Here is a 22338-nt window from a genome sequence, read left to right on the forward strand (position 1 = left end):
AAGGAGGTAAAACGAAGATTATTGTGATATAATCCAATACTTATGATTCTGAGGCTCTATCGATATTGCCAATGAAGTCGCTAATATTGTATTCGTCCATTATGAAATGTCCCTAAGATTTGCAGTTATTCGCCTCGCGATTGGTTATGGGACCAACGTAAACCGTAAATCGCTAATATTGTATTTTTTCCTTTATGAAATGTCCCAAAGGCGCGTTGCCAACTGTTTGGAATGGCTTGCTCCCCTACATCATATTTTTTCCATGTATTAATGCTATTCTATTTATTTACAGTTAAGTTCCATAGCTGGTTAATTTATTTGCGCCTTGAACGGGTCTTGTAATGTATATCGAACACAACAACAAAAATTCGGCCGTGATAGCTGAAGCCGATATATTAAGTTCATTACAGGTCGCGGTGATAATTAGATAATTATTTGAACGGCATTTTCTCAGACTTTGGCCGCTCATAATAGGACCCTCTTTTTTCAAAGCGATACAATCTCGCAATCGATACAGACGATACACTTGGAATTTCCCTCGAATTTCCATGTGCACACTCCTGTAGAAATAATTGATATATATACTACAAACTACACATTCTTCATTCTATATCACACATACATGCATTCAGACTTTGCTTTATTTTAAAAAAAGAACAATAATTGAATGGTGTGAAGGTAAATTTGAATTTAACTAACAAAGATACCTACAATATCTGTTAGCAAAACTCTGTTAACGCCTTACCTGAGTTCTGTTAAATAATGAAAATTAAGAAATAGTTGGATTTGAACCCCTATTCGGTCCATATTAAAAAACGTAAAACATTTTTGTGGACGTCTCGTGAAACAATATGAAAATACCTTCAAACAAACTAAACAAATTCAAATTCTACTTATGGGAACTATTTTTGAAAAATTTTTGTGAAATTTGATATATTAGCGAAAAATGGATATGGAAGAACAACCGAAATTGAGACTCTGATGCGGCCAAACGAGAAAATGTCACCTATATTCACCTCTATCAAGTAAATTTAGGGAGAGACGTGTATTCTTCTATTCCTATTTCTACTTCTACTGCGCCTGCGTCCGCTACAGCTGTCGTTTTCACCCTTTTTGAGCAATATTAGTTGCACATTTAAATCGATCCGGAGATCGATTTAAAATATTTAAGGGAACCTTGGCTGGAATCAAAAAAATTTCATACCGATTTAGTTGACTCGATTCATTACATTAAAAAATGTTCGTGAACTCGTCACCGCAAATGTATCCTTACTTGGAAGTATACGAATTAACATTCTTTAGATTTCGCACTGAATAATTATTGCGGTATCCTAAAAAGGGGTAGTAATCATTTCTTTATCCATTTAATTACCATTTGAGGAAATGACTTTTGAAATGAGTTAGCCCATAAGCTAATCGATTTTCTAAGAATCCAGGTTGTAAAAATAATAAAACCAAATACACATTTGTGATGCAGCAACTTCGCGGCACCGATGGACATCGCTGCGTCCGGCGAGCGCGCTTCATTCAGCGACTGCGCTGTACCTAGGGACTGCACTGCGCTTAAGAACTGCGCTTCATATAACGACGCTGCACCTAGTTTCTTCGCTGCACCTAGGAACGGCTCTGCATTTCGCGGCTGTGGTATTTCCCTCTTTTCTTTATATTTCTTTTTTCTGGCAATTTTTCGCTCGATTTAAATTTTTCAGCAAGCTCTTTGCGTCCTTGTAAAAACGTCTTTGCTGCCACACAAAACCGTTAACTGGTGTTTCCCTTTACTTACATTATAAAAAAAGCACCATGTGTGGAGAATGGTGAGAGCACAGAGTTGTTTTCAATTAATTGCAACGTTTCGATTTTGTTATAGCGTGAGATGTGAAGATGCGAAGAACCGATTTCTGTCTCTTAAAATTTGAGAATAGTAAAGGACGAGTGGAAGGACAAGGAGTAGACAAGCAATTTTTTCGTCGCTCTCGCCCTATTTAGATAGGATAGAAAGCCGTACATATGCTGAACGAAAAGCTGAACAATCAGAAATTTATATATTTCTTTTTTATTTTAATAATTTTTATTTTAAAATATAATGGTTATTCCAGCTGTAGTGTTAACAACACTTCGTAAGGCATTTATGATTTTTATAATGTCATCCATAATTTTCATTTGACATGGATGTAAGAATGCTGACACAGCGTCCGATACCTGCTTCTAGTGTCTACCACAGAAAGCTTGCCAGCCTTATCATCTTTTCTTACATGCAATGAGCGTAATGCTTTTTTAATATTTCTATCATTTCTTGATATGGGCGCGATAGCAGCTTCTGTTTCGTCGTAGAATTTCTTCAACGCAACTCTAAAGCCGTTACCCTTTCGCGCATTAATACTTTTTGTTCTAAATAAATACAACACAATATTTTAAAACATAAAACAGAAAACAATAGGATTTTATGTGATTTCAATTATATGTTACGGTATATACTTTGGTTTGGACCAAATAAATGCCTCAAAGACAAAACTTGTACAAGAAAGTAATTTATAGGAACTAACAAGAAATGTTCTAAGTGAGAAGGAAATCACCATTTGCTAATTGGTTTTAAAGAGATTGGTTAATTCGCAGCACAAACGATGCAAAGGTAAGCCCATAACGCAATAATAATCACCATCAATGCGAGATATTAAAGCGCCACCGGGACCTTGTACCCCATAAGCGCCTGCCTTGTCCCTATGAAACATAAAAATGAAAACGTGTAGTGAAACAACAAAATTTGGATCCTTACATGGGGTCGCCCGATTCCACATAAGCATTTATTTGTTCTTTACTGAGATTACCAAAATACACATCAGCCGTTTCAGTAAATTTGTGCACGCCCTTTGAATGTTTTATTACGACACCAGTAAACACACGATTGCAATTGCCAGAGAGACTGGAAATGTTACAGAAGAATCAATAATAAGACTATCTACTAAACTATCGTTACAACTTACTTAGTCAACATGCGTACAGCGTCTGTTTTATCTTTCGGTTTGCCATAGATTTCCGAACCCATAGTTACCTAATATAAAAAAAGAATAAAATAAATTAATAAATAAAATAAAGTAATAAAAAATATTAAAAATTAATGCAAAAGATTATACAAATGACTAGAAAAACTTTCACAAAAATGGCCACAAAAGAAAGTACTTACCATAGTGTCAGCCGCTATAACCAATAAATCTTCTTGATTATCGCCAATCTTTAAGCGATTGTAAACTTCTTCGGCTTTACCCAAAGCGGTAGCTTCTATAAATTTGGAAAAATTCTCAAAATCATAAGGATTCAGCATCTCCTCGAAATAGGAAGGACATAGTTCCGCATTTAACCCCTAGAGCAAAATTTCAAAAGTAACAGAAAGATATCAAAATTACTTTTCAACACTGTATTACAAGCTTACTATAAACTTCACCAACTCCTGCCGTCTTGGCGAACCGCTTGCTAATATTATACGTTTTTTTGAGAGCAAATACTGAATGGGAGCCAACATATTTTTGCTTTTGTTTTGTTTGCAAATCGAGATAGATGTGATCAGTTAGAAATTATTTTTTTTAAAGAATCAAAGTGAAAATTTTTCTTCTTTTTTTGAATTTTTTCAATAAATGTCACTTGTTTATCAAAAAAACAAAAAAAACATCAAAAACTTCATAATGATTGAATTTGAGAAACAGCTGTTCTTAGAGAGACAGCGAGAGAATTTAGATATATATTTTTTTTTTGTATTGACAGTGTTGCATTTACTCAGTAGTTTCTGTCGTTTTGGTTAAATCGTCTATGATTTTTGACACATTATACGTTATGTTTGATTTTTCTTTGTAGGGAGGGCGTTATATAAAAATATATGTATTAAAGAGATATATTAAGTTTCATTTGAAGGAAAATGAGCAGAAAAAAAGCTAGCAAAAGTCTGAGAGTAAGCATGTCAAGGATCCTCAAACCATTGTAAACGTGCGCGATTAATATATGTCGAACTTTTTGGAACGTTCGTAACAATTAGTTCTTCATGCATAAGTTTTCCACTACTTTTGAGAGCTTTTCGCACTTGACGTCCTTGGTAAAATAATGAAATTAATGATATCTGCTTGCTTCATTGATCTATCAGAAAAGATAATATTCCTGCTGAACGAAATGCTTACAAATGTCTTTTTGCAGATAATATTATGATATTCTTATATTTTTAAGATAAAACTATTAAGGAGCAAACGATACTTAATCCAACTTTGTAGAATGTAAAATTCTGTGAATACACGACAATGGGAAAATAATGATTTGAAATTTGTGCAAAATTATTTAATAATTTTATATGTCACATTTTTGGAAAAATCTTTTGTGTAAAGAAGTTATCAAAAGCAAATTTTTCTACTTTTTTGACAGAGCTGTGTTGATTACGTCAGTATGGTAAATGAACATACAACAGTATGAAATTTTAAACAATTTGTAGAATTTAAGAAAGATGTAGAGTAGTTTTAGAAATTGGTAAAAAAAATGAAGATTATTTGAATAAACTGTTTTTTTAAATCTTTCTTAAATGTGTTTGTAAATCATGGGTGTGTATTTTCTGCTTCTTTTCTTTTGATAAAAAGGAAAGGAAGGCAAAGGAAAAATCAATTCTTGCGAAAATCCAATAATATTTTTTGGAAAAGTTTCTTTTCGAAATAGATTTAAAATTACTGAACTTAATATATTTATCACAAGCTTTCTTTCTAACTATTATTGTAAGTAAACTAAATTCATAGGCTTTAATATAGAATTTTAAAGTGTATGTTCCACTATTCTTAAATTACATATATTTCGTGCATTTCTTTTAAAATCTGTACACGAAATATCAAAGTTCTGTAAATTTTATCATCTGAAGTAATTTCCTCAATATGAGTTGTTCCAAATGATTTAATTATGTTTTGTACAATAAAAAATATTTGCATTGCATCTACGATTAAATGCAAATCTTTCAAATTGCTTTCCAGCTAAAGGAACACTAAAATATTTTTTGATAAACTTTATTTTTGATTTTCGAGATATTTTCTTCTCTTTATTTTATACTTCTGTAATCCCTTCTTTATACATTACAATATTTTGCCTTACCTTATTTGTACTTTAGGAGTTACTATTTTAAATAATCTGATAATCAATGTTCATCTCGGATCAAATTGTTTTTGTTGCTTATATTTTGTGTTAATTTTATAGCAAACATAATTAATGTGAATATTTCTTTTTAGGTGGAAAAATTTTACAACTCTGTGTATTTTTTACCAAACAGCAAGAATTGAAAAGAGACAGAAATGATATATATATTTATAAAGTTGTTTTAATTCTCTTTTACTGTCATTTTCATTTCGTCAGTTTAGTTCATTTGAGTAATTCACAACGAGTGTTTTGTATTAATTCAACATAGCGAAGAGAGTTCATATATACACTTGGCGATTTCTTTCAAGTCCAATTTAAATTAGCAATTTGATAAATTCAAAGAATTTGCCAGAAGTATATCGAGAATTTCGTTACGTTTTCGAAGGGAAAAAGATTATTCGCGATCGCTTTTAAAATATTGCCAAAAATTGTTTTCTTTTAAATAATTATTGAAATTATTAAAATCTACATTTACGTGTGCCAGGGAGTGTATGCATATTTCTGTTACAAAAGTGAGGTTATAAAATCAGGAAAAAACCAGTATAAATCACGGCCGAGTTCTTTTATAATTGCCTTCACGTTATTTAATTTAAAAAATATCAAGTGCTTTTTTTTTGAGGTTTTGTCATCCCTTTGCTTATTTCACATAAGAGTGAAAAAAATTGAAAGAAAAATCAAATAGTAACTAAACTGACTAAAGTAGTAAGCAAGTGTGTTTCATTTAAAGCAACAAAAAGAAGGGGAGAGCAACATCGGTGCAGTTTGTGTGAAAATTTTCATTTGGATTTTCACAACGCCCAACTCGTTTTAGTCACTCTCAAATGTGTATGGCTGTTGTGGTAAGTGCGAGCATACAAATAATAGGTCTAAACAAGAAAATATTTGTTTACTTTTTAATAGTAATAATAATTGTTTTCATACTTGAAATATACTTAAGGTTCAAAAGTATGTCTTAAACGATTTCACAAATATTTTTGTTAATTCTTTCTTCAGGTTATTACATTTTTCGACAAATTTGAATATTCATTTCTCGTATTTCTTTGCTTTACAAATTTCTACTTTCATCATCAGTGTTGTTAATTACGTTTAAGTGAAAAAGCGCTGTGAAACTTTTACTCATTCATTATTCAAATACTTTAATGGCAATTATTACAAGTGGAAATATTTTTCATTTTCATATTATTTTTACATTATTACATTTCACACTTGCTGGTAGAAATAAACTAATTAAGATAGCTGCGCCATTTACTTAACATATATCAATTATAATGGTTTTTTTTAAGTTTTAAAATTGTGGAAAATTTTTGAAGGAATTAGATGAGATGGGTCACTCAGTTCAATCTTAGGAAAAATACCGGCAAAGTTCATCCCCGCTGATAATGTGTATGGGTGTGTTTTTCATTAACAAGATATACATAAGTTTTGATCTGCCATGGATTTGGTTTTTTATGCTACCTTACACACCTTTTAAATATTTAATGACTACATAAAATTTAACGCATTTAAAGCATTTAACATTTTTGTAACTAATTACGAAGAAAGGCATCGTTAATGTGTATGTGTGTGTATGCTTGTTTGTGATAACCTCACTTGCATTTATAATATGTATAAAAAGCGGGCCTTATTAACAAGATTGAACGGAAAAGTCCAAATTGACAACACTTGTTCCCTTATTCTTATCGTATACATATTCACATTTAGTTAAATTAGTTATTTTCGTACGTTGTTAGAATGTGCGTTCATACTAAACAGGAGAAGCAGCAGCAACATGAGTTTGTCATTTTCTATTCACACTTCAACCCCTGTTCCATGCAGACTTATTCAATTCTATTAGTTAGGTGTTCAGTTAGTATAGACGCCTTGTAGAGAAGTGTCCGGATGCGTTGGTATTTTCAATTTTTTCGTTTAATTCTAAAGATTTTTCTTTCGATAAGTCAGTATGCTAGATTTTCCTCTTTCTGAATATGAACTTGTAGAAATGACTATCTTTGTAAATATTGAATGTAATGTATTGTTGTGCAAAAACGTTAATTATGATGATGGTTTGCCTGCATGCTAATACGTACATATGCAATAGATGCACATATACTTATATACATTTTTTTTTTTTTTTCTTTTGTAGCTATAGAATTTCATTTAATTTATTGCTCTGTTTTCTTCTTTTTTTTTTCTGTCATCATTCTATTCGTCTATATATGCGAACGAAATATACGAATATGTTTAGTAGGCGTGTGTGTTGCTGGCGTCTTTCTCCGGTCCTACGCTTGTGTTTGTATATATAAATATTTTAATAAATGACGTCATATCTGTATTTATTATTGTGTTTCGAGGTGTATAACCAGTTTCATATAATTATCTGTAAAAGTAATATGAAATTCATTGAATAAGTCGAAGTATTTTTTTTTTTTTCTCAAGAGTAAGTGAATAGAAATTGGCAATTTTCTATGGTTCTTTCATATTTTGTCTATCACTCACTAACTATCTTGATTTCTTAGACTGATTTCTTCTTTATCTTTATGTTGTAAGATGTATTTTCTAAAGTTACAAATGTTAGTATATGTTTAAAATGTTTTTTTAAAAGTATTTAAATAATATTATCTTTTTACGGCAAACAATCTCAATAGGTACGATTTCTGATTTTCGCAAACTATTTAGATTATTCCATATAAATGTCTTCACTCAGAACAACAACAGACACCAGTTTGTAAAACTTCTCAAAATTATTTGCTTTCAAGAACGGGTACACAATAATCAAGTAGTCTCGGCAGTAGATTCCTTACATGATTATTACTAAACAGCGATACAATATGACTTAGCAAGTAATCGTAAAAATTGTCTGCAAATAGGAATTTACAAGCGTAATTTTTTCATAGCCTAAACTAGTTACAGTGCAAAATAGATAAATTTCCTCCAACTCAACTCATCTTTTATTATATCGATCATTTTCTAAATCGATTGAAGGTTATTTGTCTGCCTGATGTCTGTTCGTATGTATTTGTGTACAAACTGCAGAACGCAACCTTTGACGAATTTTGAGGGAATTTGGCATATTGACTTGGTTTGGGGGATGCTCGGATCACTTTTCGACCGCTGCCCATATAACGCTTTATTTTAATAATTCATTAGATAAAAGAAATTTGCAATTTTTAAAAATTCTCGTTTACTATCCGGCGTGGATGTGGACATATTTCAAACGGATTTTTTTTTGAATCGTTTTATATAACCGCTCCTAAGAAAAGTGTCCATTTATGGAGCAAAAACGTGTCATTTTTTAATATTTTATGATGAAACCTGATCAATAATATTAATCTACAATAAAAATAAATTCTACTAAATTTGGATAACGTAGTCGTACCTTTTGAGTTCTGAAGGAAAAAAAATTTTTGTATAGCAAAAAAGTCTAAATAGAGAAATCAGGATAACAAAATTGAATTGGCTGAATTCACATTACGTCAGTTCACGGTTGGGGCCTCTTCCCATCTATGCTTGATTTATGGTATTTTATTGCTGAATATTTGTGTTAGTAGTTTATGAATGACGGTGGGACGTTTAATAGCCGGTTTTGATTTTCTGACTACTTTCTAAGAAGAGAGAGACGAGAAACTCTACAATTTACCCCAATTTAATTACAATAAAGTAGTAACGAGTCTCAATTTGTGAGGAAAACTAATATTGCTTTTCTCTTAAGTAGCTGCGTACACTGAAATTCTAAAATCTGCCACATTCAATTGGCTTGAAATTGAGAATAGGAGTATCGAAAAAAAGAACCTCAAGATGAAGAAGTGTCGCTAATGAAGAATAGGTTACCGGTAATAATACGAATTGGAAAAGTTTCGCGAAATTCTATTCATTAGATACTTTCGGCTAATCAGCATTTGACAAATGCGAAATTCTCAAGGTGACAAAGTTTCGTATATAAGATCTTTATCCGGCTTTGGTTCTCTCGCTATCCATTTTATATATAAAGTCACTTGTGTGGATGATTGTTTCACGCGCACTTCCTTTTGTTTTGTCTAATGTGACCAATCACCCTGTGGATGTCCCCTAAACGTGTAACACGGTGACAAGAAAGAAGTGAGAAAAGACAAAGAGAAAGGTTAGAACCGTAGCCTAGAGAGTGCGTGTTATGTCTTTACCAACAAGGCGATGACCCAAGTTAGCTCTACCGCATCGACATTTGAAGCAGTGAACACTGACTTGGTTGTCGCTTTTCTTATCCACCTTCCTCCTGCTACGCTACTACACTCTCGATGGTATCGTTCACACCACGCGAGATCCTTAAACTATTAATCCGTTCAAACAGGTCTGCGAAAGACTTAACAAATAAATATAAATAAAATTTACTATTACTTCACCCAACTGTTACAATGGGATGGTATAAAATACCACCAGCTTAGTTTGACTATAAACGGGTCGATTTGGTGATAGTAGTGGTTTGGTTTTATACAGATAATAACTCTTAGATGATGCATTGTTTCTATAGACGGCACTAGCAGGTTTCTTGCAATTTTGGATAATAAAGGAAAAATGGGAATTGTGTGTGCATGTGTACGCAGGCATTTAACTGACTATTAAACCGACGGAAGTGGGGTTTTTAAGTCCCAGTAGACTTTTTGCTATCGGTAGGATAATTTCAATATAAAAACAGAAATCAGGAAAAATGGGAATTGTGTGTGCATGTGTGCGCAGGCATTTAACTAACTATTAAACCGATGGAAAAGAGGGGTTTTTAAGTCCCAGTAGACTTTTTGCTATCGGTAGGATAATTTCAATATAAAAACAGAAATCAGGAAAAATGGGAATTGTGTGTGAATGTGTACGCAGGCATTTAACTGACTATTAAACCGACGGAAGAGAGGGGTTTTTAAGTTCCAGTAGGCTTTTTGCTATCGGTAGGATAATTTCAATATAAAAACAGAAATCAGGAAAAATGGGAATTGTGTGTGCATGTGTGCGCAGGCATTTAACTAACTATTAAACCGATGGAAGAGGGGTTTTTAAGTCCAAGTAGGCTTTTTGCTATCGGTAGGATAATTTCAATATAAAAACAGAAATCATTTCACCTTTTTATGTTTACCGAATATTTATAATTTCTCAAATGCTTATATCCATGTGCTAAAGACGTTTGCCAAATCTCCCTGCTACGTCGGTTGTAAAAAGAAAAGATAATTGTTTACAATAAATGCCTATACGACTTATGATGTCTTGGATAAATTTACACACAAGTCAAATAAAAAAAAACGCTTTCCGTAGCCGTGCGTGCGGTATATAAATAAAGAAATAAAAGCAAACTTTGGCGCCTCCATTTTTAAAACAACTCTTTTTCTGCAAAAAAAAAACAAAAAAAAACTCTACAATACTAAAGTATAAAGGTATACTAAATATGTCTGTGCATTTATGATATGCAAAAGTGCATTGCGCATAGACTTCATATAAATCAAATCTTCTCTGAATTAATCTGTTAAGGGGAAATGGAACTAACTAAAAATGGAACAAACAACTGACAATAATAGTCGCGATAAAGGCATTAGATATATTGCATATGCAGCACAGATATCGGTCGAGTATGCAAGATTCGCTCTCAACTATGCATACTTCATTTCCTTGTTTATGTTTGCTACAGTAGTGGCTGACTGGCATCTCTGATTCACTGAGTGATTGATTGGATTGCTTGGTTGGTTGGTGTTTGCAGGTTTAATATAAACTTGTTGGTTATTTGAGTTCATCAAATATCTTTCCAACTTCTTTCTTTCATTTTTTTTCTTTGTTTTCTTTTACTGATAACAAGTTTTTGTTTAGTCTACTGGAGTCGTGTGTCATTAAAGTGCTTATTCATATTATTTTTGGGAAATGTTTTTTATTTTTATTTTTTTTTTAAATGAATATGCGAAACACTGCAGACAGCAGCAGTCAGTAATGGGTTGTACAAATCATAAGTTATTTGAGCAGGAGATGAAAGTCCAAGTTTATTATTATTATTGTATTCGGATAGTGTAATTACTTATCTATTGCAGCGTGCTCTTTGTGGGTTCTTTTCGTATTTTGTACATTTGTGCAGACTGTTAAGTAAAACAACTGTCAACTTAATCAGTTAAATATCAAGTGTTACTGGTTGTTTGTTTGTCTGCCTCTATTGTATTTAATAATATCAGATTTATATTGTAAATGTGCACAATCTTATATACATTGCAGCCAAATGTCTAAGTTAGATATAAACAGAAACGTGCCACTTAATTAAGTATCCAGCCGCTAACTGACTGACTGACTGACTGACTGACTGGTGGTTTGCCTTGGCATAAAAACCTCTTTTTTTTATTTTTTTTTTATTTGTATTCATTCTCTGCCAGTCTCCTCTGTATAAGGTTTTGCAATTCTAGATATCAAATGGCATTTTCACATAATGGTTTAAAGCTTAGCTTAGTGTTAGAAAGACGAAAACCAGTAATTCAGTCAGCAATTGCATAATGAATGCAATTGTTGTAAAATTTATAATTGCGGAACAGTTTTTCTTCTTTGTTTGTATTGTGTTCGTGTAAGTACGTGTGTATATGTTTTTTAACAATTTATCGCGTAGTATTTTTCACATACTAGAACAACTTATTTATCTTAGCAAAAAACTGGGTTAACAAACCAGGTTATGTTGTTAGGCAAAAAACTGGAGAATTTTATATCTTTACGCTATCGTAATTTAAATATACCGTAAAGTTACTTTATATTAGTTTCCAAATTAATGGACCGGCAATTGTAATAATAAGTTTTTAACTATTTATTAAGTTATTCTCCTTTTTCGCTAGACTCGTCAAGAAAGGTTCGCTGGATATGCAATAGTCTTTTGTTGCCGCTTGTCAAGGATGGGCTTACGAATCCCTACAAGTCGATATGGTTGTGTCCGTCCGTCTGTCCTTTGTTTCATGATAGAAAGCTCAGGATCGCAGAGCTTGCGATGTAATTTAGCTTACGTATCGGCATGTATCAAAATGGCCACCTTGCGTAGGAAAGTCCAGGCAAGCTGTTATACTGTTAACAATTGTTGATAAACGAAGACACATCTAAAATTGTTGCGTTGCCTGACGAACATATATAGCTTGCGTTGCTTTGTGCGTGAATGCAAATTTATGGGAAATTATGGGAAAAAGAACAGTGATGTACTTTTGAGAATAAAACAAAATCATATGGTTCACGTGTCAATCACGATATTATTTTCAAATGGTCATTTACGTTTTTAATACAAAAAAAAAAAAAAAAAAAAATGAAACTAAAGTATGTTTCTATCTATCTCTACACGGCAAAAAAATGCTTTCCCTTTATTTATTGCATTTTGCTTTTTGCACTTGATTTGCGTTTATGTAAATCAACGCTGGCCATAAGATTTTACTTTAACAACGTACGCAAAATGCATGTTCAACTGATTATGCATTATGTGTTGCGCACTAGCATTGTGTTTTCCGCTTTATCTATTAGCAAAAAGTGATTATAGTCTGATGCCGTCGGACCAAGTAAACTAACACACGGGCGACCGTCTATCACAAGGTCTAGGTATTCATTTTATTTGGATGTGTTGACAACGTCTACTATAACGGGTAGATTATTATATGTTACGGTTGAATAAGTGTGCGCTGTAATATGTGTATTACCACACATGGAAATCATATGAGTTCTCTAGAAGTGTGTGTTGTATTAGATAGAATACGATATCATTGACTATTTTAACACAGTTCTTTGCGGGACATGCTTAAGGCTTAGTAATATATTTTCTAGCTTTTATTGTTATTGTTTGTGAAGTAAATCGTCTCTTGCTAAATGCACAAAGCATGACTTTCTTACTACCTTTTAGATTCCCTTTGTAGTATAAGATCAACAGCCAGCTTGAAATGAGTTGCAATGTTTTTTTTTTTTTTTTCAATATCATCAAACTGTACTTGGGTTCATTTTTTTTTTTTTTTTTTTTTTCAATTTGTGTTATATTGTAGTCTGTTTAAGTTTGTAAGTGTGCACCTATGTCACACCACACTTGCGTTAAGTTTATATTAAGTTAATGCGAATATATTCAATGCTACGGAGTATTTGAAATAGAGCCTTTTTACTTATGCTAATTGTGAGTTGAATTAATTGTACCTTATTGCTACAGAAAAACCTCAGATTTTCTTTGTAGAAATAGCGGTATGCGTTTGTCCTTTGAAAATTGAGTTTGCAGGCGGTGCTTTTAACATTTTAAAAACTAAATATCGAAAAGGGAAAAAAACTCATAGCGAATAAAAAATCTCTTTTGAAAGTTGCATAGTAACTCCATTCAAGCTTGGAGGGGTATATTCATCTCAACGATCCGAAAAAGCTTTCAGGGAATTCCAATGTATATATGTATTCTATATGTATATTGTTGAACGGCGTCAAATTTTGAATCGATTTAATCAAGTACGTCTGTCTGTCTGTGTCAAACATTCTCCCGGCCGCAGAATTAAGAGTATCAACTTGAAATTTGCCAGAAACACTGAAAGTTCTTGCACGAATATTGGTTTTGAAAATGCTCCAAATCGGTTGAAGGATGCGCCAACAGTATCACGTAAACTGGGAACACCTCTGGAATTCAAAACGAATAAAAAATAGTTTTCCGTTCATTATCTATGAACTACAGCAAATAAATCTACAAAAATATGAGTGCATATTCTATGGGTGATGCTGTAGTAATTGTACAAAAAAGGCAAAATTAGCCACACCTACCCAATATTATAGTGTATCGAAATTTATTTTTTTTTTCAATACTTTTCTAAAGCGCAGAAGCAAGCTTCATAAAGCCCATAAATTCCGAATGCACTTATGCATGTTGGTCTGTCCATTTGTCCGTCTGCCCAACTTTGCAGTATCTGTGGTAAACAGTCTCTCGTTTTCAAAAATGAAAATTCCGCCTACAAGTTTACATATTTCAAAATGCCCTAAACCGGGCAAACAGCATGCCTTCAACGCCCACAAGCCTATGCGACAAGAACTGAGACACCGTGTTTTTCGCTCGATTCTCATAAACTGCAACAGAAGCAAGAGATGCAAAAATTGGCTGCGCTCCTCTCCTTTCCTGTTTTCCTTTCTTTAAAGACTTTCATAGATCAACGATGATGGGTAAAAAAATATATCATTTTACTTGTTTTATTATGAGGTCTTGGACCTACGTTGACGTTGCGTTGAGTCGACATGCCCCTTGATCAAATTAGTCCGTTTTCAATATCAGATTCGAAAAAAGGCTTCCTTGGACAGATTTATATATGCCTATTATATGATTATAAGGCTTCTGAAGTTTCCACTTAAGAATTGCAAACATTTTGACAAACTGAATATACTTCCATCCTTTAGTGATGGTTATAAGAGATGTATATTTCAAGTAATCTTTCTCTACATATTTCCCCGAAAAACAAAACAATAGAATTAATGGACACTTATTGCGTACAATTTTGAAAATTTAATATCTAGTTCTGAGTACGAAATCAAGGCAATTATGCCAAGAAAGACTATATCACGTTTCTTTGTTCTTTTTTAATTTCCTCCTTTTTTTAGTTGTTCATAAATTTTGCTTTCACTTACATAAAACCGAATTTCTTCTAAAGATTTCGTCAGAATGCCCATTACGGGCATTATTTATAGTCTTAGCAAAAATGAAACAACGAATGAAAGAAGAATATAGTTTTACACACGGCAACAAGTTGTTTTTTTTTATTTTTTTATTTATATTCTTTTGATTTTGGAAAGCAAAAATAATAATGATTCTATGCTAGAAATACTCATTCACATCTGTGTGCATGCGTAATACTCTTTCCTCTTTAGTCTTTTGCGATAGCGAAGAATAGTATCTAGAATGACAAGAATTGCTTTCAATTACAAGTTAAAATTAGAAGAAAAAAAATCTATATTTTTTTTTATTTTTTTTGAAATTCTGCATAGGTGCGGAGACATATCCGGAAATTATATATATATATATATCTGTTTTGGAAAGAGTTAGGTTAAACAGTGACGCATATCTATATATATTTACATAATTGACTTCGAATATATAGGTCATTCATTATATATGAAAATGAATGTATATACATATATATATATACATACTAGTGTTTGTAACTTTTAACCATGACGCAGACACGAATTTAATGCATAAATGTATACATTCACGTGTACATAAAAATGTTATATAATATAAGTATATAGTGCGGACAAAGTGGTATGCTTTTGACCTGGTTTACTTTCACTTAGTTATTCATGAACTAGGTTATAGGTCGCTAAGAATAATGTTAAAATACTTTATCTGTGTTACAAAAAAAAAAAAATAAATAAATAAAAAAAAAAAATTAAACATACATAACAGCAGGTACAAATACGGAATGACTTTATAGAAATGTTAAGTATATCTTTTTGTAGAAGTGTGTTTGAAAAAAATTCATTCGGAAAAATTCCGAAGATGTCTACAAACGGATGAACAACTTGTAAAGGGGTGTGACCCTTTACAATTTCGCGAAAGGCAATCAATTATATTCGTAGGAATGTTTGTGGTAGACAAAAGAAGCTTAATTATTGCTTAGTAGATTGACTTGATTTGTTTGTCTTGATTTTATTTATAGATCGCGAATATTTTGAGGCACAAGTAAATCTTATTTAGAACGGTTAGTTCGATTGATTGGTTTAATCGCATTACAAAGAGGACAAGGTGAAAGTACATTCATTTTCGAAAAGATTAGTCATCATCTTCTCTACCAAGTAAAAGCAAGCTTATAGGATTGTTCGTTGCTCTGGTTGAAGTTGGATTTAATTATAACAGAGGCGTAACAAGTGAAAACTTGTTTTCCATCCCTTTTTTTGACGGGAAATATGGACAAGTTCGTAGCATCACGAATAATTTAGCAAATTTTAGGCCAGATTCGACTTTATCCATTAGTATGAGTAGCCATTCCAACGCTTTTCTAACATATTCTAACCTTTTCTTATAGAACAATTTATCCAAGTCAGAGTGCAATGACGTATCCATGTTTCACCTATATTGTTATATATCGCATGAAAAAACTCCTTTTATTTCGCCTAAAACAAATTCCAGCAACGCCTTGAATGATAAACACATTTTTTTTTTTTTTTGGTCAAGAAAGATTAAAGATGGCACCACCCAACAGAGCTTTCTCTCTGTTGTCTGGCTGACACCATTAAGGTGACAGCAATGTCACGCAAGTTCACTTTTCGGTCTTTCAAGAAGATTTTGGTCACTTTTTATATTACTGTTGACATGAGTTGCTCAGAATCATGAGGGTCCATACGACCTTGTTTAAAATCACTGAAACAACCACACATTTTTTTTTTTTTGTGCGACACGACCATTTTTTCTCATCGAAAAGGCAATGTTTAATAAAAGCCCGAAATTCAGAAATTCGTTGAAAATTACGAAAGTAGCGTCTAGGGCAACTAGGGCAACTGCAGTTTGCTAACCGATAAGGGTCGGAAGGTCATGAAATACTGGTACACTATGTTTGAAGGCTTTCATTATCTAACAATCATATTGATTCTTGATTGGTATCTTGGGTTACATCGTACACCTTTATCTTAAATATCTGATCAATATGTGTACTCTAGTTTATAAAAATCGCTGAGTCAATGTCTCTTTGAGCTGGGTTAGTTTTCGCTCCTTCCTTCATTGCACGAATTAAGAGTGCCCGCAGTAATGGCCAACCCAAATTTTTAGTGTTGTAGAAATTTCCAGTTCGTTATTTTTACTCCAATGTTCGAAAAAAAGTTATATAATATAAGCATCTAAATAATCTTTGTATGCGTCGAGTACGTAAACTGGGTTTAGCGTAAAGATACGGTTGGACTTGTTGGACGGAATTACATTCCTATTTTATGCATATTTATAAATTTTTTGCTATGCTCTTTAGAACTCCTTACTGCACACTTGACGTGCAGAATGGTGATATATTGCAACCTGTTATTGTCGGTTTTTTTCACTTTCTTTATTTTTGTTTCGTTTTTTTTTCCGCTTCGTTTTTTTGGAATTTAACATTTGCAAGGACCTTGAACTTTCGCATTTCTATGTTCCGAAAACATTTCTTTTGCCAATTAAGGAAATTTTCTAACTTTTAAAGGCATTTCTTACATATATTCATCTTTTATAGTTTACTTGTTCTAACATAACCTACATATTTCACTATCTTCAATTTCAAGGTCGTTTGTGCTAAGCTGAACTCTCCTTGCTTGATAAACAAGCGCAACTAAAATTTTTACATGAAAAAAAAATGTGTAAAGAAAATTTCTCTTCATTTTTATGTCTAAAATTTATTATAGTCGTTTAAATTTAAAGGCTTGACGACGATAACCTCGAAGAGTTGCAGTTATACTACGAGAAAGTGCAAAACCAAAAATCAATAGTTGAGGTATTTATAAGAAAATAACAATTTTTTTGAATTATTTACATTTACGTTCTAGGTAAAAAGGATTTGTCCTCATTAAATAAAAATATGAGTTTTGTAGGTTCTTCGAGATGCCTATTTCGAATGTTAGGAAGGAACGGACAATCCGTCTTTCGGAAGTGAGTATAAAAGTAAGAAAGTTTTAATTTATTTCTACTTTAATTTTTACATAACGGAAGAAAAGTAAAAAGAAGGTCAAGGGAAACTCATTGCTCATCGCTTCGTTTAATATAGTTCGTCATATAAAGACCTTTCACAATGTATCAGTGATCGAAAAAGTAATCTGATCCGAATAATTTTCAATAGCGTTCGCCCTTTCACAACATGTCCTCAAAATAGCTCAAAAATTGCGATCTATAGGACGAACTTAACAATATAGAAGATGGACGTACGGATAGAAAAGCGTCAGCATAAGGCATCGCCGACATATTTTTCTGCGGAAATGCTTTTAAACGAACTCTTTCAAGACACATCGTCAAGCGTATTAGATAAGATATCAGGATGTAATTTCACGGTCAGGCAATTTCCTCGAAGGATTGGTGAAAGAGTTTGAAATTTCAAGGAAAGAAATTTGATCGGAATATTATCGAAATATCGAAGCATACGTGAGTGAAATCAATGCGGAAAAAGAATAAAGAAATTTCAAGGCAATCAGATCAAAAATTAAGGGACATAGCCAAAATTTTAAGAGACGGGACGAAAGTATTAGAAAAACGTATAAAGAAAAACGCATTTCAAACTTGCAATCCTCATAATTCGACTCTAAGGTAATGTTGAGAATGCCCTCTTTTCGTGCCATTTACGATTTCGTGCTTGAAAGGCTATTGTTTTATGACAATTGTTGCAAGTTTTATATGTTTAACCGTCATTACCTCAACGTAAACTTCTGTATACGAAAGCATTTGTAAAATATGCTTTGCCGAACCGCGTGTTTGCCCACCATTGTTACATGTCCTTAAGGACCGAAAACACGCAGTCAGTTAATGACGACAAAAAAAAATATAGATCTTGGATTATTATGGAACAATACTCTAATACGTCAGATAATTGTTTGAGAAAGTTTTTTTTCGAAATTTTACGTAGCTTGTATTTGATCTTGTTTTTATTTAAACAAATCCCTTTAGATTTGCGATGTGAAGCGAAATGTTTGCTGAGTTTCATTTTGCGTCATTTGGGTCATAGCAGTACTAATGTGTACTTGTAAATTTTACAAATAATTCTTAAAATTAAATAAATTTATTTTCTTCCTACACCCTACCCTAAACCACTTCAATGTATGTAATACCAAGTAGGATTTGGGGTAGACCTATCTTTTATTATACGATTGATTCTGATTTCCAATCACATCGTGAATCGATCCTTGCTTGTCTGTCCGTCCATGTTTTACTTGCAGGTCATAATTTTTGGTATACTTTGATGGATTGTGGTACGTAGATATGTTTTGCCACTACGAGGAGGAACGCTGTTAAAAATGGTCCGAATGGGATCACTTCATCAACCATTTCCCATATAATGTTGAACGGTCAGTAACTGTAGGGTAGTATAGGGCATTTACATCTAATCTGTAGTATTTTTATTTGTTGTTTTTTTTACAATAATAATAATTCGTTAATCTGTTTGTATTTATTGTAATCGAATAACATACGGCGGGCTAGTATTGAATTATTTATCTCTATAGAGATATTGTCGTTACTCATTGTTATTATTGTCTCTTTTGTTCAAATTCGTATCTAATCTTATTACAAATGCTATTAAAATTATATGTGCGGCTTGAGGATGGGAAAAAAATGCGTTCGAAAAAACGGGAAAAGCGTTTAGGAGTCTTTGTAGGCATTTCAGTTGTCCGATGCATTGGTGTCTCTCCTATCGCACGAAAGCTCGATGGACTACAGTTTATTTTCATTTCCAAGACACAAGCCATGGTCATCTGGAAGAGTATTAGAGTAGAAGAGGACCAAAGTTAAAATTCTTCATTCATGCTATGCAATAGAAACGTTTCAAAATCCCTGTCATACCTTCGGTATTTTAAAGTAATTTAATTTTCGTCAACTGAGTGAATGTTAAAAAACTCTGACTAATCCAACCTAAACTCTTTTCTTTTTTTTGTTTCAATAATTACATTATATAATAATTAAAAATTTTTTTATTGATAAAAAAAAAAAAAAAACACATGCCCTGTAGTAAAGCTATACTCATTCTAGTCATTGGGTTTTTGTTTTCCTTTCTTAAAGTTGTCGTAAACCTTTTACGTCAGTATATTTTTTATTCTTATAATGACGCATTTTATATGTTTTTTCCGTTTACTCTATATTTTTTGCTCTCTCAATATCTAGCAGAAATTCCGAGGAATTTGTTACATAATTTCAATTATAAAATTTCTTTGCACACGCAAAGAAAACGAATGCAATATGTAACTGAAGTCACTAAAATTAATTTAAATATTTTTAAATATTTTTTATAATAAAATTTATAAGCACCCACAAAGTCAGCCAGTCAAAACAAAATTTGAAAATTATTTTGTAGATTTTGAAAAGTTGCATGTTTTATATATAATATTTGCTGCGTGGCTGTTAATTATTCTAATACATTTTAGTACTCATTACCGAAAGATAGAGGTGTATTCATTTTGTTAAGACGTTTGCAACACTGCAGAGAGAAACTTTAGAGATCCCGCAAAGTGCGTCTACCGATTCAATCGTGTCCGTCTGTCTCTGCGCGTACCGTTTTAACTGTACTGTTTTAAACGTACTCCTGAACGAAGCTGTTCGGCTTCAAATTGGCAATAACAACGGAAGTTTTTGTACACAACATGGTATTAAAAATGGGCGAAATCAGTCGAACGGCACGCCTATAAACTGTGTAAAGTGTGAACACCTCTTTGTTCAAAAGGAAAAAATAAATTGTACTACAGTATAAAATATTTTGTACTACAGTATAGTGTATTTTGTACTAAAATATATTGTACTACAGTATAGTGTACTTTGTACTAAAATATGTTGTACTACAGAATAGTGTATTTTGTACTGAAATATATTGTACTACAGCATAGTGTATATTGTACCGCAATATAGTGTATTTTGTACTAAAATATATTGTACCGCAGTATAGTGTATTTTGTACTAAAATATATTGTACTACAGTATAGCGTATTTTGTACTAAAATATGTTGTACTACAGTATAGTTTATTTTGTACTGAAATATATTGTACTACAGTATAGTGAATATTGTACCGCAGTATAGTGTATTTTGTACAAAAATAAATTGTACTACAGTACAGTGTATTTTGTACTAAAATATGTTGTACTACAGTATAGTGTATTTTGTACTGATATATTTTGCACTACAGTATAGCGTATTGTGTACCAGAATATATTGTACTACGGTGTAGTGTATTTTGTACTACAGTATAGAGTATTTTGTACTGAAATATATTGTACTACAGTATAGAATATTTTGTACTAAAATATGTAGTACCGCAGTATAGTGTATTTTGTACTAAAATATATTATACTACAGTATAGTGTATTTCGTACTGAAATATTTTGTACTACAGTATAGTGTATTTTGCGCTGAAATATATTGTACTACAGTATAGTGTATTTTGCATTGAAATATATTGTTCTACAGTGTAAAATATTTTGTACTACGGTATAGTGTACTTTGTACTGAAATATATTGTACTGCAGTGTAGCGTATTTTGTACTGAAATATTTTGTACTACAGTATAGTGTATTTTGTACTAAAATATGTCGTACCACAGTATAGCTTATTTTGTACTGAAATATATTGTACTACAGTACAATAGTGTATTTTACACAGAAATATATTGTACTACAGTATAAAATATTCTGTGCTATTGTATAATGTATTTTGTACTGAAATATTATGTACTACAGTATAATGTATTTTGTACTGAAATATATTGTACTGCAGTATAGTGTATTTTGTACTAAAATGTATTGTACTGCAGTATGGTGTATTTTGTACTGAAATATATTGTACCGCTGTATAAAATATTTTGTACTACGGTATAGTGTACTTTGTACTGAAATATATTGCACAGGAGTATAGCGTATTTTGTACTGAAATATTTTGTACTACAGTATAGTGTATTTTGTACTGAAATATGTTGTACTACAGTATAAAATATATTGTACTACGGTATAGTGTACTTGGTACTGAAATATATTGTACTGCAGTATAGTGTATTTTGCACTGAAATATATTGTACTACAGTATAGTGTATTTTGCACTGATATACATTGTACTACAGTATAAAATATATTGTGCTACAGTATATTGTATTTTGTACTAAAATATGTTGTACTACAGTATAGTGTATATTGTACTGAAATATATTGTACAACAGTATATTGCAAATTGTACTGAAATATATTGTACTACAGTATTGTGTATTTTGTACTAAAATATGTTGTACTACGGTATAGTGTATTTTGTACTACAATATGTTGTACTACAGTATAGTGTATATTGTACCGCAGTATAGTGCATTGTGTACTAAAATATATTGTACCACAGAATAGTGTATTTTGTACTAAAATGTATTGTACTACAGTATAGTGTATTTTGTACTGAAATATATTGTACTACAGTATAGTGTATTTTGTACTGAAATATCTTCGCTCATGCTTTGCTGAAATAATCAGCCACGGGTTGGTGTAGGGAGTGAAGTTTAGATTTCCTCTCTTTTTTTTTAGTCATCTCCGGAATGAAGGTGATGGTGGGTATCAAAGA

General features: G+C 32.0%; 1 protein-coding gene and 1 long non-coding RNA gene across 2 annotated transcripts in view; one reads left to right on the forward strand and one right to left on the reverse strand.

The window, feature by feature from the left end:
* Window positions 1-2409: 2409 nt before the first annotated feature.
* LOC119641031 (dTTP/UTP pyrophosphatase) lies at window positions 2410-3656 on the reverse strand. Its single transcript, XM_038039444.1, has 5 exons — window positions 3428-3656; window positions 3182-3358; window positions 2982-3049; window positions 2774-2920; window positions 2410-2718 (listed from the first exon to the last, which is right to left on the reverse strand). The coding sequence occupies exons 1-5, from the start codon at window positions 3515-3517 to the stop codon at window positions 2580-2582; spliced, it is 621 nt and encodes a 206-aa protein (XP_037895372.1). The 5' UTR covers window positions 3518-3656; the 3' UTR covers window positions 2410-2579.
* Window positions 3657-5374: 1718 nt separating this feature from the next.
* The window catches only part of LOC119641038, a 54998-nt gene continuing 38034 nt past the window's right edge, over window positions 5375-22338 (forward strand). The window contains exon 1 of the long non-coding RNA XR_005247784.1: window positions 5375-5990. This is a non-coding gene — a long non-coding RNA (uncharacterized LOC119641038). The remainder of the gene's footprint in view (window positions 5991-22338) is intronic.

Source organism: Glossina fuscipes, unplaced genomic scaffold, assembly GCF_014805625.2.
Source record: "Glossina fuscipes isolate IAEA_lab_2018 unplaced genomic scaffold, Yale_Gfus_2 138, whole genome shotgun sequence".
Lineage (NCBI taxonomy): Eukaryota > Metazoa > Arthropoda > Insecta > Diptera > Glossinidae > Glossina > Glossina fuscipes.